This window comes from Triticum aestivum, chromosome 2D (assembly GCF_018294505.1).
Source record: "Triticum aestivum cultivar Chinese Spring chromosome 2D, IWGSC CS RefSeq v2.1, whole genome shotgun sequence".
In the NCBI taxonomy this organism is placed as follows: Eukaryota; Viridiplantae; Streptophyta; class Magnoliopsida; order Poales; family Poaceae; genus Triticum; species Triticum aestivum.
The window spans coordinates 554,348,356-554,363,596 of NC_057799.1; the positions used below are offsets into that span (position 1 = coordinate 554,348,356).

General features: G+C 44.8%; 1 protein-coding gene across 1 annotated transcript; it reads right to left on the minus strand.

Annotated features, from left to right (window-relative positions):
- Nucleotides 1-401: 401 nt before the first annotated feature.
- Nucleotides 402-15,235, minus strand: LOC123054451 (uncharacterized). Its single transcript, XM_044478230.1, has 14 exons — nt 15,062-15,235; nt 13,725-14,264; nt 12,480-13,619; nt 11,623-11,947; nt 10,778-11,033; nt 10,470-10,686; nt 9,521-9,870; nt 8,843-9,364; nt 5,295-6,495; nt 4,836-5,189; nt 4,296-4,611; nt 1,484-4,059; nt 1,271-1,386; nt 402-1,123 (listed from the first exon to the last, which is right to left on the minus strand). Exons 1-14 carry the CDS (start codon nt 15,140-15,142, stop codon nt 790-792), a joined length of 8,328 nt encoding a protein of 2,775 aa, XP_044334165.1. The 5' UTR covers nt 15,143-15,235; the 3' UTR covers nt 402-789.
- Between the last annotated feature and the right edge of the window lie 6 nt (nt 15,236-15,241).

Here is a 15,241-nt window from a genome sequence, read left to right on the forward strand (position 1 = left end):
CCAGATCCGCATCGCTGCGTCGATCTGCGCATGGAAGGAGGAGGAGGAGGAGGAGGGATGGGGATTTGGGAGCGCGAGGAGGGTCGGCCGGCCGGGGTGGCGAGCGCCGGCGGCGGCGAGGGGATCTAGCGAGGCGGCGCTCGAGAGGTTGGTGACGGGGAAGCCTCGGAGTTGCTGGAGGCGACCCGGAGGCGGTTGCAAGCAACTAGTATGATGTGAGATCAGAAACATATTCCTGCACGCCTCCAGTGGCATTCAAGTCATTTTGTAGTGGCATTCAAGTCATTTTGTTTGACATCGAACGATCGTACCTGGGTTGCAGTATAAACTCAGATGCGCTCTCTTTTTGATACTCGAGTTAGTACAAAGTTGAGTGATCTATTTTGAAACGGAGGGAGTATTGATTTGAGTATGAAGTGTAATATGTCTTTCCAGAGGCAGAATTGGGGAATTCAAAATGATGAACCCTAGCTACAACCCAGCTGGTTATGTAGGTAGATGGATCAGGGATAATTTGTGGTAAAAATGTAATACTACCGACGTCTCAAAATATAAGACGTTTTTGTAAGAGACGGAGGTAGTAACTACACGCACGGTCACTATAGGCAGAATCATCCGATCCTTCCCATAAACGACATGCACGGCCAGTAGCACCAAGGCAACAACATTACGCCAAATAAGCCTTTCCCATACGCTAGTTATATACAGTGACGGTACAAAACAAGTTTCTCCAACGCATCCGACGGTTTGCAGGTGGGAAACCACACCGCGGGCTACAGCTGCAGCGGCTCACTTCCTGCCACGGCCTTTGCATTTCTTCGATTTCTTCCTGCCCTTCTGCTTCTGTGCCGCCTTCTGCGAGGTCGGGGCGGCGGCCGCCGCCGCTTCTTCCTTCACCGGCTCCGCCGTGTTCCTTTCTCCCCTATCAGGAACATTGTCTGAACGCCTGGCTCGCTCGCCCGCTCCATCGGTCTGCGGCAGGGCAGCGGCTGCAGCTTCATTCCTCCTTTCATCTTCTTTCGTGGACGCCCTCGCGGAACGCAGATAGCTGATGATCGTACGCAGTTTGTTCTCACCATCTTGCCACATTGAGAATAGATCCTCCTCCACGGTCAGACCCGTCCTGCGCAAATGGTAAGTTTTCAGAAGACCTAGGGATGCCCTAGTCATGTTTTACAAGATGTCACTCATACATGTCTGCCAATTTCCATTCAGCATTTTTACTGCCATTAAGGAATTAAGAGTTAGCCCTAATTCAGCATTTGGTTACCTGGCAGTACGTTCTTCGAACTCGCTGCAGACGTGCCTGACCTCTTCCAGCAATTGTGCATCAGCCAGCCATGGAACGGCCCTCCTAAGGAACTCAATAATAAACCGTGCATCTTTCTGCAGAAAATCAGCTTTCAGAATAACTTGGCAGCTGCGAAGCAATGGGACAAAGTGGAAAAATTACACAACAGGCATTATAACATATGAAAGTCACCTGGCCTTCCTTGTTGACTTGAAAAGTCTCAAGCTTCTCCCAGAAGGCAGCACTCTCACCACTTAAATCCATCTCTCCTGTATTCTCCATCTTATTATCTTGTACGGTCTTCGGAACGTTTCCAGCAACATTGCAGAATTTGTTACCATCAGATTCTTCTGGCAGTGTGGCATCTTGCTTTACAGAGCTTGCCTCTTGAGAACAAAGAAGAGCCATTACCTTCTGAACATCACTCAAATCCTCTGTGCTAATCATATAAGCGTTTATGTTTTCGCAGATTGCTGGGCCTTCAGGTGAACCCATAACTACCAGACGATCTCCGATTGCAGCAAGTGCATCAGCAACCACTCTTATGAAGTTGCTTGGTTTGCGAGACCTCGTTCGTAAAGCATGTACAATCTTCTGAGAGAACTCCAGAGGTAAATCCTTAAAGACTCCACACTCCAGAAGAGTATCTGTGAGCTTATAATGGGAAATCTCCAGATCATGAGTTAGGATCAGTGGATAAAGTGTGACCACTAATCTCAGGAGGACTGCTTTGTATGAACAACTAGGAGTTGAAGTCTTCTGGACCCACTCCTGAAGCATTTTCTTCTCTGTCAAGATAGTCATAATGGTCTCTAATATGAAATGACCTGAATGGCCTGATTCGGACGCCGTATGATCAAGATCGCAATCTGGTCTTGAAGTAGCTGCCAGGCAGGTGTCAAGGTAAACCTTGCTGGTACGGCATTCCAGCATATTGACCAACAGAGATTTCGTGCAGTACATACAACCTTTCTGTAGAAGGTGTGCTGAAGACAAAAAACCAAGGCACTCCATCAGACCCACATAGCATATTGGAGATATGTAGTCCAGTTCATCCCTCCACGTCACACAATTGAAGGTAAAATCGAGGGCAAGCCTAAAGTTCGAGATCAAGGAGGTAAGAACACCAGTATCAAGAAATATCTTCAAACATCGATAAAAATCTGCCCACTCAGAATCATTGTCTAGGTACTGTAGCAGCCTTGAAATCAGTCCATCATCCAATCGTGCTGCATGGAGCAGAAGTATGGTTGTCCTCCCAAGATGCCCATGAGTTAAATTTTTATTTGTTGGTTGAAGATTTGCACCAAGGGAATCAGCAATCAGCCCATACGAAGCTGGTGAGTCAAGTATATGCAAGAGGCTCCTCCTTGCCCCATCTCTCCAGACAAGAAAAATTAACTCAAAGAAGCGACGCTCCCAGAGAACAGAGAAGCTTCTTAACTTCATTGTACTTTTCGGCATACTGAACTCTGGTTCTTCCAAAAAGTTAGCTATCTCTTTTACAATAAGGATAGTTCTCACCAGGGCATATGAAGATGATGGCTTTGGAGAAATTTGAGCAATGGACTCCAACTTCTTAAGTACACTGAAACCAACAGAAGACAACTCATTCATCAAGAAAGACTGGGCACATGAATGATACTGAAGGACATCCAGCCAACATCTGTTGCCATCTTGCTGCAAAGAATTTCTGCCTGTGCTAGAGAGCCAACTTGAGTCCATGTTAAGCACAAAGTATCGGGCATCTTCACCATCTTTCCTCAACCCAAAGTACTTAACGCAAAGATCTTCGTATTCATTTAATTCTGGACCATCAGTGTGGCGAAGATGAGATAGCACTTTCATTACGATTGACTTCCAGTGATTCCAGGCATACGCTAGGGTTTGGGGTGATATCTGGTTATGAGCCACCATATCATTACAGCTACTTTCATCTTCAGATCCTGGCCCTAATTCCAAATTGTATCCAGAGGCTCGAGACTGAAGGTGGACATCAAGAATCGAACGGGAAGTGATGAATTCAACAAAGAAGTTTCCACATTTTCTGCCTTCAAGAAAAGTGCAATTTAAACTGGCAAGAGACTTGTTCATATCTGACAGTGCATCAGCTTGCAGGCAAACAAGGCAGTAGAAGCACTCAGAGACCTTTTTTGCCATCTCTTTGGTTTTTGCAAGCATTTGCTCCTTCTCTGGATATCTTTTGGGAGGCCACCCTCTGCTATTTGAAGACCAAAAAGAATCTACAATGATATGGAGGAGGAGAAGCCGTGTTGCATCCTCAAACAAATCTGCCTTCTCAAGCATGTCTGCCTCCCGCAAGACGTCTCCTTTATGCTTTGCTATTCCTGAAGCTTCAAGGAAATTACCCATATCCACCTCTAGGCTAAACAGTTCTTCAAGAAGATTCTTAGACTTCAAGAATGCCCGTACATGATCCATAGAACTGAAAGCCTTAACAAAAGGCATCATACGCTTTATGTCACCACACTCAGAATAATGCTGAGCACAATTTTCAAGATACGTCTTTCTAATAGCAGAAACCTCTAAGGATTTTGAATTCTGAAGCAAATGTTCCTCCTCCAACTGTTGCAGGAACTGCAAGCCAAGATTGAATAGTTTTCCTTTCGAGCACATTGAGAAACACTCAGGGTAACATTTAGCTTTGAAGAACACTTCAGCTGCCTCCGACCAGCATTCAGCCCTCGCAAAACAGATACCAGCATCCTCAAGCCAGGAAGCACCACATTTTTGCATGTAGACCATACCTAGGGAAATGCAAGGAAAATAATGTTTGGTCAGATATAGCAGCGTGGAGTGTGATGTAAAGAGTCTAAAGACTGTCCATGTGAAAGCTAAAAACCTGCATGAATGTTTACAAAATTGAAGGTATTTACTACAGTAATATGGTAAGTCTTTAGGAACAACTTATTTAAAATACGTTATGGAATGATAAATCTCAGAAGTATGAATACAGCTTGAAAATGATGGAGAGTCAGCAGACCTGCTTTCTTGTAGTCACCTAATTTGATATAGCACGTAGCAGCTTTCTCATGCATGCCTATGGACTCATAAATCTCTGATGCTCTTTTGTGGCCACCTAATTTCATATAGCACATAGCAGCTTTCTCATGCATGCCTATGGACTCATAAATCTCTGATGCTGTTAGCATTGGAGCCTTGCCATTCTCCAATTTTGAGGATGTGGCACATTCAGCAATTGCTACAAGTCCGGCAGCTCTTGCCCACTTCTCTTTGTATGCATCACCAGCTTTTTCAAAACACATTGTAGCCATTTCAAATTGCCTCTCGTTGAATAACTACAAGAAAAAAGAGCACTTCTGAGATGGAATAACAACCTCGAAAGAGAATTGCAGTAAAATAGTAAGTAGATATGCACAGTTACGCCTCTAAAAGAATTCTGTGCATAGACCAATTGTCAGACATAAAAGTCCCATCAATTCCATGAAAATAAAAAGGTCCGAATACATAATGCATAGCAAGGTAAACTGGCTTTCCACAACAAACAAGTAAGATCACTAACCTTGATTCCCCGTAGCCTCCAATCATCCGTACTGCTTCCTGTCTGCATTGCTTGAATGAGGGAAGGATCAAGTAATCTAGCCTCTACAAGACACAACTTCTTCCAATAGTCAAACATCGGTCGACAGTAATCATCTGTATTCTCACATATCCAGAGTCTTTGCCTCGTGCGTGTGATTGCAACATAGAGTTGCTTCAGCTCTGAGCATAGAAGATGATGCTTGCTTCTGTCGAAACCCGGATGAGAGATCTCCTCAGATTGTGCTATAATATCTTTATCTTTCATGTAGCCGTACAGAACTCTCCATTTGTTTCTTAAGGGCGACGAGCCAAAAAAGTTGTACAACAGCACATCCTACACAATGTATTCAAAGTAAGAATAATCAAAATCTTAAACATGACATTTAACCTTTTTTTTTGGCAAAATGGACACAAATTTAGTGAAATTAGATGCTCATACCTGGAACTCAAGGCCCTTACATTCAACAATAGTCAAAACAAGAGCCTGTTTACCAACAAGATCAACAATTTGTTTTTTGGTAGCATCATCACGAACTAATATGACTTGCTCAGCACCAAACCCATGCATGTTACCATGCTTACTTTTGGTTTCTCCAAATATAGTCATAATTGCATTTTCATCATTACCAGATTCCAGCAGCACGGGAGCTTCTCCATATACAAGTCCAGTCTCTGGATTAAGCTTGTCAACACTTGACGGGAAAAAGAAGTACAGAAGGCTCATGATACTTTGTGCCATGTGAAGGATGCCACAATGCGTGCGGAAATTCTGAGACAGTTGGAACATGTCAGAGAGTTGGACTTGTTTTCCATGTCGAAGTCCTTGATTAAACGTTTCAGTTTCTGAGAGAAATGCAGTATAAAAAAGTGAACGGATATCTTCAAACCTGAAATCGATACCCCTTGCTATAGTCTGGGCCGTGTCACCAGCAAAAAGAAAGCCTTCCTTGAAGTTCCTGCAGACATACTTAAGAAGTGCTATCTGTGTCATGGTTAGATCCTGCACCTCATCTATGTAAACAAAATCCACCAGATCTCCTTTGTAGCCCTCGGATACAAGATTGATGTGAAGACGATTGACGAAATCTGACAAATCAAACTCTCTGTCAGTGGATTTCATACTCTCATAATCAACATAAATATTGTAAATCCTATCTCTCTTCTCGCTGTTCAGAGATGAAAATCTTTTATCTGAGAGCATCACATAATCTTGTCTTCCAAGATTGCCGGTGTAAGGCATGCTTGCTTGATATCTACCCTTTATATGAGAAATTATTTCAGTGAAGACAGTGGATGCATCAAGGTTCTTGGTCAGGTCTGCATTAAAACGAGGCCAATACGAAGCAGCAAATTTCTCATAGGTAACTTCCTTCAATTCAATAGACGTTTCCAGCGCATGAGATTTTGAATGCCCTCTATCAACACTAGACTTCAGTTCGCCATAGAACACATCAAAAAATGGCGTCTGGCATGTTCCATCAAGCATCATCAAGAACTTTCGATATGTTATAATAAGAGGATAGTGCTCATGAGGTAGATTGCTAAAACTCTCAGGTATTTCTGTGAACTCTTCCTGGTCATCAAAGATGTCGTGCATATGAAGAATGCTAGTCTGATTAGAGACATCACCACAAACAAACCTATAAAAGATTGAAATAACTTAGAACTAATATGAGGAACATGATTCATATAACTCACAAAATACTAATAGTGAATATCATTCGGAAAATGCAAATTTCAACCCCCAAAAAACGGAGCGTTTATTGGTTGGCTCTTCGTGTGGGCAAGCCGAGCCCACCCATAAGGGCTAGTCCCCATAGGTATAGGTTCTTTAAAATTATTAAAGTATATCAGAGAAAAAAATGTACTTCAGATGTATTGAACCCCTAACACTTCAAAAGGTGATGACAACAGCAAGACGAGCAGACCGAACAGCGTATCCCACCCGCTCCCGCTCCCACGGACGGGCCAACCCTAGCCGCCGGCAGAGGGCCCCCTCCTCTCCATCCCTTCTCCTCACCGCCGCCGGGCAAAGCCCGGTCGGCGTCGGCGGCGGCGGGAGCCTCTCTCCCCACGGCTGGCGGGCTCGTCGCGGGCGGGCAACTCCAGCCAATGGCGGCACGCTGGCAGCAGGGCGTGGCGGCGCGGCCATGGGCGTCGACGGCGGGGTCACGCGCGTGCCGCGCTCCCGCGGCGACTCCTGGTGGCGGCGTGGGGAGCCGCTCGCTGCGCGCCCGTGTTGACCGTCGTGGCTCGATCTGGTGCGGCCAGATCTGGCCACCGGCACCTCGGGTGGTGCTGGGCTTCGCACCGGCGATGGTGGCGGTCCCTGGCTGGGGCGTCGCTCCGGTGGCTGGTGCTGTCTCTGGCTGGGTCCTCCCGTGCTTTGGGACGGTGGTGGTAGCTCGTGGGGGTTGCACGGGTCGTCGGCAGGGGCGCGGCACGGCGTTTGCTGCTGGACGACGGGGTGCGGGTGGCGGTTGCGATCTCCCTTCTCCTGGGTACGGGTCGGCGGCGAGCAGCGAACGCTCGTCAAGGTGGCTACGACCTAGGGTTTGTGCTCGGGCGGACCGGATCTGGGCCCAAGGCAGATCGAAGCTTGTGCTGCTCCGGGTAGGTGAGGTTGGGTGCGGTCCGGATGGTGCTCGCGGGCGATGTGGTGGTGGCTCGGCGGCGGGGATGGCCGATGGTGACGCATCGGCTGCGCGGGCCTATGTCGCAGATCTGGTGCAGTCGGCGGCCATGGTGGCTGGTGGCGCGGGTGAGTGCCCGGCGGCTTCGATGCTTGGAGCTCGCTGGACGACGCAGGTTGGGCAGTGGCCCGGTGTGACTGCTGCTCCGGTCGTGGGTGGCTCCACGGCAGCTTAGCAGGTCGGCTGCGGCGGCGGCTGGCTTGTTCCGGCATCGGCTCGTCCGTAGGCGGCTTGTGACGGCCTTCGACCTCTCTCCTCGTCATCGGGCGCTACTTTCGTCAAAGGGTTGGCCCTTCCCCAGCTGCGGTCCATCGCTCGTCTCGCACCCGGCAGCAAGACCGAGCTTGTCTCGCGCCCGGCAGTAGGACCAAGCTCGTCTCGCGCCCAGCAGCAGGACCGATTGATGGAGGCCAGTTTTTGGCCGGCCTATTGGGTCTCGGCGCTGGGGCCGCCTAGGTGTGAGAAAGGCGGATCCTTTCGCTCGTCTCTTTGGTTGGGGTAGCGGCTTGTCTCGGGTGAGGTGGTGTCAAGGTCTTGGATGCCGGGGCGGCGGCCCTGGTGGTGGTACCAAGGTGCTCATGGGCAGAGCCCGTGGCACGGTGCTGCCCGGTGGCCATGGCCGTGTGGGCGGCGTGGTCGCCGGGGTGTGGCGTTCGGTGGCGGTGAGTATTGGCCGGGGTGAAAACCTGATCTATCTTCGGACGGACCGGCGGCGGCGAAGCTCGTTCCCTTCTTGAAGGCGTCGTCGTGGCTCTCATTGCCCGCGTGTTGCTCCAGGGGAAACTCTGATCCTCGGATCGGGCGGTGGCGATGCTTTAGTGTTGTAATCTTCTTGAAGGCGCGCCGCCTTGGAGCCCACAGTTCGTCGTATGTAGCTTCATCTCATTGCGGTGGCGTGTTCACGGTTGAGGTCCCCCGGTTGCTCTTGTAGTGCTAGGGGTGGTGTTGCTGCACTCAGCGCCTATGTATCCTGCCTTGGGTGTGTGCGTGTGTTCTGGTGGCGTGCGTTTGTATCGAATTGGGATGATCATTGCTTTATATATAAAGCGGGGCGAAAGCCTTTTTCGGTAAGGTGATCACAAAGAATGTAAAGAGTTTGAAGTTATAAATACAGTACCCATGCAAATAAAAATAAATTGTCATAAATACAGTGGAATGGAGTGAGTACAGCGAAAAATTATCTTGAACCAACTTGTGCACATATTTCTGCCCACTTTAAATGTATCTACAAACATGCTTGAAAATACTAAACACGTGTAAACTTCTAAATAGGTCACTAGTTCGGCAGACTTACCTTTTAAGTCCAGAAATGTGATTATTTATGGCTGAACACAGCTTTGGGCTTACAGTTATAAACACTTGTTTCACAAAACTTTCTCCTATGTCGTTCAGTGCCATAATATTTTTGTCATCCATCCCATATAAATCATCACCATCCAAATTTAGACCCTGGGAGGCAATCAATGACTGTTGCTCTCTTCGATACAGTTTCATTGTCAATACAGTGGTTTTTCCAGTGCCTGACCTCCCAAGTATAAAACTAGTGAGCGGGAATTGGATTATCATCTTTTCTTCATCAGTCAGTTCAAAGGGGATATCGATTTCCGAACCATCAGAAGCTGTCAGCAAATGTTTTGCCACTCCAGTGGATAACGAGTAGAATTTCATAAGCAAGAAGCTTTCGCTAACTTTTGAATTTTCCATGGCATGTGATGCATCCACGACATCACGCTCTTCCTGAGCATCAGTTCTGCAATCCTTCTTAAAGCGAATAATATCATGCTCAACATTCCAAACCATAGGAACCTCCAGTTTCCTGTTACCACCCAAAAAATGAGGCAGAAAATAAGAAGAATGTCTACAAGCAACTCATTTGTAAGCATGAGTATTTACAAACAGTTCATTTCAAGCATAAAAGGTAAAAGAACACGAGGAACCAGAGAATAGCCCACTAACAATGAACAACACATACCCAAGTGTCTGCACTCTTCTGCAATGATCCAGGCAATCATCTGTGTACATGGAAAAAACAACCTCGAGACGTTGAACTGTTCTTGCAACATGTTGTTGTGAGAGTAGGTCCCAAATTTTTATTATCTGGATATACTTTCTTTCCCTTTTCTCCATGTCAATGTTCCAAATAAGATAAAGGTCCCTGATCTTGTATACTTTTGCATGATTGGAAACACCAGGTATATCTAAGTTTCTAACTGTTGTCCTCCAACCACTGCCAAGTTTGATAAGCTTTTGGAGTACTTCCCTCCTGAGCTGTGACAACTTCAGTTTGGTGAAAGACTTTCTAAACTCGTCGCTAATAATGACCTGTTGAATTTACCAATAAACAAATTAGAGCCTGAGAGAATGAATTCAAGAAACTAAGAACAGATATATTCTTCAAAGAAGAAGTTAAGAGATTCACACATGGCCTTTAATACATAGAAAGAACCATATATTTACATAGCATGATGCAAAGTAGCACATGTCCCTGTAAATCTTAATGACAAACCTCCCCAATTACAACCTGCATAACAGAGACAGGTGGACCACATAGATGATCCCAAGAATTAAAGCCACACTTCATGACCACACAAAAAGTCAAATGCTAAAAAGGAATTGTAAATTTAATAAACCCAGTACTCACAGACAACTAGAAAGAGTCTCATCAGACACCTGTGTACATGTGGTTTGCATTCCAGTAAACTAAATGCACATCACAGAACCTACTTAATTTTGTTCTTGAACATGCGCCCAAACGTGATAAAAAAATAGCGCAAAATGGCACAGCCACACAAGATGAAGCCAAGCAAACTAACTAGCAAAAAGATAAAGGAGGAAAATAAACGCACATAGAGGGAGCACATGAAAGAATAGTCAGCACATGAAAGTATGGTCAAAGTAACTGACTAAACTATGTTACTTACCTTCCATTTGGCATTGTTGAAAACCGCCGAATCAGCATTAAGAAGATCATCAAGTTCATCAAGCTCTTGCTTTACTTGCAAAACCAACTTACATATGGCCGCATCATTAGTGGCATTGAAAACACATTTACGTCTTTGAGCATCAGCAACAAGGTCTGTCCAGACAGTTCCACTTTTATACAGTGTATGAGCATTCCCAACAATCCAAAGACAGTGCCTGCATCAAATAAAGCATCATTGGATGAATTATATTATCAACATGACATACTTTAAACGGTAACAAAACAAAGGCCCGAAAAAATGCACACTTTGCTCTGGTAAGAGCAACGTTTGTTCTTCCGTTATCAGCAAGAAATCCAACAACTCCGTTCCCGTTGGATCTAACCGTTGATAGTATTATAATATCATCCTCTTCTCCTTGGAAACCATCAATGGACTTGACCCGCACATGAAAGCCATCACATGTGTCGTATTTTTTGCCAAGTCTGCCTTTAATTGCATCAACTTGAGAACTATATGGAGAGACCACACCAATGCTGAGCCCTTTGCCTGTAATTTTCCAACCTGGAGAAAATACTAAGCTGGTAAATTTACTGATCTTTCAGGGTTGATTTCGCACAAGGTTAGTTAGATAATTTTCTTTAGCAAATTGAAGTTGACTATGCATTACTTTTTCACTCTGAAGATAGAAACAAATACCTAAAAGTGGGTAAATGTAGCAGACAACAACTCTAATAGAGCATGATGTTTCATCTTTCAAGTCATCTACTTAATGTTCTCAGTTGTCTAAGTAAAACATGTAGCATTACCTATTAAACTGGTAAAACATAGAGAATTTAATTTTCATAAACCCAGATAGTTAACACATCACAAGATACACAAGTAACAAACTGGATTGTTGAACATAAATTATTGCAGTGATCACCTTTATATCAATGAAGGTTACACAACATGTAATACAAGAGGCCGGGGGTGATCCTCCTTCTCTAAAAAAACACAACATGTAATACAAGAAAGGAAGAGCATATAAGCTTCTAAAGTTGCATCTTATATCAGCCGAGTAGCTTCATATAGAAACAAATTAATAACTACCAAGGAGATCGAGGCAGGATATTAAGGTTGCGAGAAAAGATAGGTTTCAGCTTAGACATACATTTAAAGATGGTTTGGATCAGGTGCAGAACAACAGCAACTTCAACCATGTTTCTTCGACTGTTTCCGGTGCTTTCTTTGTCTTCCCTTCCATCCGTGACATTTATAAAAGTGTAGCTGCCGAAAGGGAGGCATGCATAATCCTTGTTATAGCTAGGAGACAAGACATTTGAACCATCTAAAATCTTCCTCTCATAAAACTGAGCATTTGGAAACTGGCTAACACAAGGATTCATACGATACTGTATATTCAGCAAATGTTTATCGAATTTCAGAGTAACCAATCTCACAAAAAGACTTGTAGCGAAGCCAGCTTCTCTGCATACCTAAAGAGAAACAATGAAAGGTAAGAACTACAATTATCATGAACATATCCAGCTTGTTTCCAAATGAAAGGTAAGAACTAAGATTATCATGAACCAATCTCCCAAAAAGACCTATACCAAAATATTCCAAAAATACTTGTAACAAATCCAGCTAGTTTTTGAGCCATTTGAACTGGTGTATTGATTGTGTTATCCATCCAACTTGAAGAGAAATATTAAAATTATCCGATGCAGACATTTCCATGTTTGGTTAATTTTGATGTTTGCAACTTTTATGGTTTAAATCTTCATTGACTTTCCAATGTTAAAACGAACATTGTACGGTAAAATTGTTTTTTTTTATTAATTTATGTTAGACAAGACGTGCATTCACGCGCGTGATTACTAGTGTTGTGGACAGATGCACCAATAGCTAAAAAGGTGTTGTGGCATTTTAGTATCAGAAGTTGATGTTGTAGACAACTGCACTGATACTATGGAATGAAATTATGACACCATATATACAGTATAAAGAGGGTAAGACGAAACTTACTTGACTTTTAACTATTGCACTCAGCTGACAGTCATCTCCTACCAAAACAACATGCTTCAACCGATGCAAACGTAGTGGGATCACCAACTCACACTCCCGCACCTGAGCTGCCTCGTCAACAATTAAGACGTCCAGGGGTGCAATCTCCATGTAATGCAGCAGATAAGAGCTAGAAGTAGTACAGAACAGAAGTGTAGCATTACGTATGCAGCAGCTCTGGAGCCAGTTTTTGTCTACTCCAGTGGGTAAATTAAGAGAGTGTTGTAGATCTTTAAGCAATTTAAGGCATGTACACCTTGCTCCATCCAGTTCTTTCTCAATAAAAGATATAGGCTGTGCACAAACAGAGTTTTCAGTTGACAAACAATGAAGGACCCTTTTCAAGCCCTCGTCGGTCAAGTCTACGTCGCACAGAAGGGTGCCAAATTTTCCCAGCATATTAAGCAAAGTAGATATATTTATGGCACCATTGCGAGAAAAGCACTTTCCAGGAAGGTGAACCCACAACTTCACGATGCATCTTTTCAGAGCTGCTGCTGTCACATCAAACTGCTTCTTTATGAAGTCCAGAAAGCTCGCAGGATCACTCTTTTCTTCATCCTCAAGAAGCATATCGTAACGTGACACACAGTCATCAAAAAAGGATACCATTGAAGCTATTCTGTACCTCCATCCAGACAACAATGAAAAGCACTCAAGAAGTTCGTCCACACGAAAATCCAAGAAAACTTCCTGAAGATCCTCGGTGATGTCCATTCTCTGCTTGTTCCCAAACAGCACAACATCTCCAAGAGACAAGGGTAGACTGTTTTCGTCAATGTGCTGGTTGAAATCCTTCAAGTTTTGAAGGAAACGAGTGCAAACTCCAACGATAGCAACATTAGTGGGGGCACAAGTAAGAGTTCTGCATTTCATACACGCCAAAGCCCATAGTAAAGCACTAACAGTCTTGGTCTTTCCAGTACCTGGTGGACCCCATATAAGCTTCAAGAGGTTCATATGCCTACATCGTGCAGCTGAGATCACAGATTCAATAGCATCCACTTGTGATTGATTAAGGTTAATCGAAAGTAATTGCTCTGTCAAATTAGGCAAACAGCACCCATCCTGTTCAACGCAGATACCACATACATCATCACCCTGCAGAAGACCCAACAGAGAGGAGCTCAAAAAGTTAGAGACCAATTCATAGTGGCCAAGAAAAAAGCAAGTAAAACTAAAACACAACTATCCAGGTTATATTACCAAATTTGTTGGAGCTAACAACGACTTGATTACTATGAAATTGTCATTCATGTGTGTGTCAAAGGAAAGTGCTTTCCATATCCGTATGCTTGTCATGATATTACTGATAAATATTGCATGTCTGAATTTACTTAAGTCTTTTTCTTCCAAACCAATATCCTTTGCGACTTTAACTCTGAAACCCTTCTGGTATTCATCATCCAAAGAAACCTCAGTAACCATTGCCAAGCAATATGTGACACCGTATCGGTTGGAGTCCTCCACAGCTTCAGGTTTCAGGCTAGACAAAATGAATATATCACCATTCTTTGCCGTATATGCCTCAGTAGAAAAACCAGCATCATTGTCCCCAAAGTCCACATCCATGAAGTATAATCCTGGTTTTCCTGCTACCTGCAAGGAAAGTATCTTCGACGAGGACGCTTCATTGATGAGTTCAAGGCGTGAGCACAGATATGCCCTGGTTTCTTCGATCAGAGGAACACGGTACGATTGGAGATAGTGATCAAGTGACGTGAATTTGTAGGGAATAGTCTCAACCTGCACAAAAAGGGTATAAACGAAAATATGACTATAGGTAGCGAAAGATTCTTTAATAATTGCTTGAGCACAGAAATGGCATTCAACTAATTATGGCAAGTTCTAGAAAAAACTAATGCTAGCAGAATTGCTTGAGCACAGAAATGTGGTCAATTTCATCTGCAGCAAGATCAAGCAAGGATAAATAGTTAAAGGATAGTTAAATACAGGGCATAAGCTGCCCGGATCACCTAGGAGCACAACTGCCTAGGAGGTTACGCTAATCAACCAAAGACATAATCTGTCATAGAAAAAAGTGTCACCAACGTATACAACATGAGGTCGAGCCTGCATCATGGGCATAGCAAATCAGTACAGTACATCATTTCGAACAGCAGTGGACACCTCCCCCGGTGATTTAGAAATCATGCATGGCATTGATTGTTGGAGTATAATGTCCGGCCCTCTCTCTCAGTTCGGACTTGGCACACATGGCACCAACAAGCAACGCGCGGCATGCATTTTCCTGAAATACTACCATGTGTGTGTCACCAAGTGTGCAGGATTACGTGATGAGAGACTGTCCAAGCATGCCGGCTGCACTTCCCTGACACTTGCATCAGAATGACCAACTTCGGATACACATTAACGAGCAGGGAACAAACAGTGTACCAGAAGCGACTAATCAATCACCAGATTAAAGCACGGCCGGAAACCTAGCGCGCATGCACCTGGGACAGATTCGAAAACGAAATGCCTGAAGCTGGCAACCGCAGAGACTGGAAGTAGCAGCGCCGCCGACGACTGGACGCACGTACCTTGGCCCTGTAGAGGCCGTCGTCGGTGATGTCCCGGACGGACCAGGAGAGCACCACGTCGCCCAAATCCGTCTCCCCCATGCCGCCGGAGACGAGACCGGAGCTGTCGCACTAGCTACCCCCGGCCGCCCTCTCACGCGCAACGGCCGGAGCGAGCAGCAGGCGGCATTGACGAGGAGG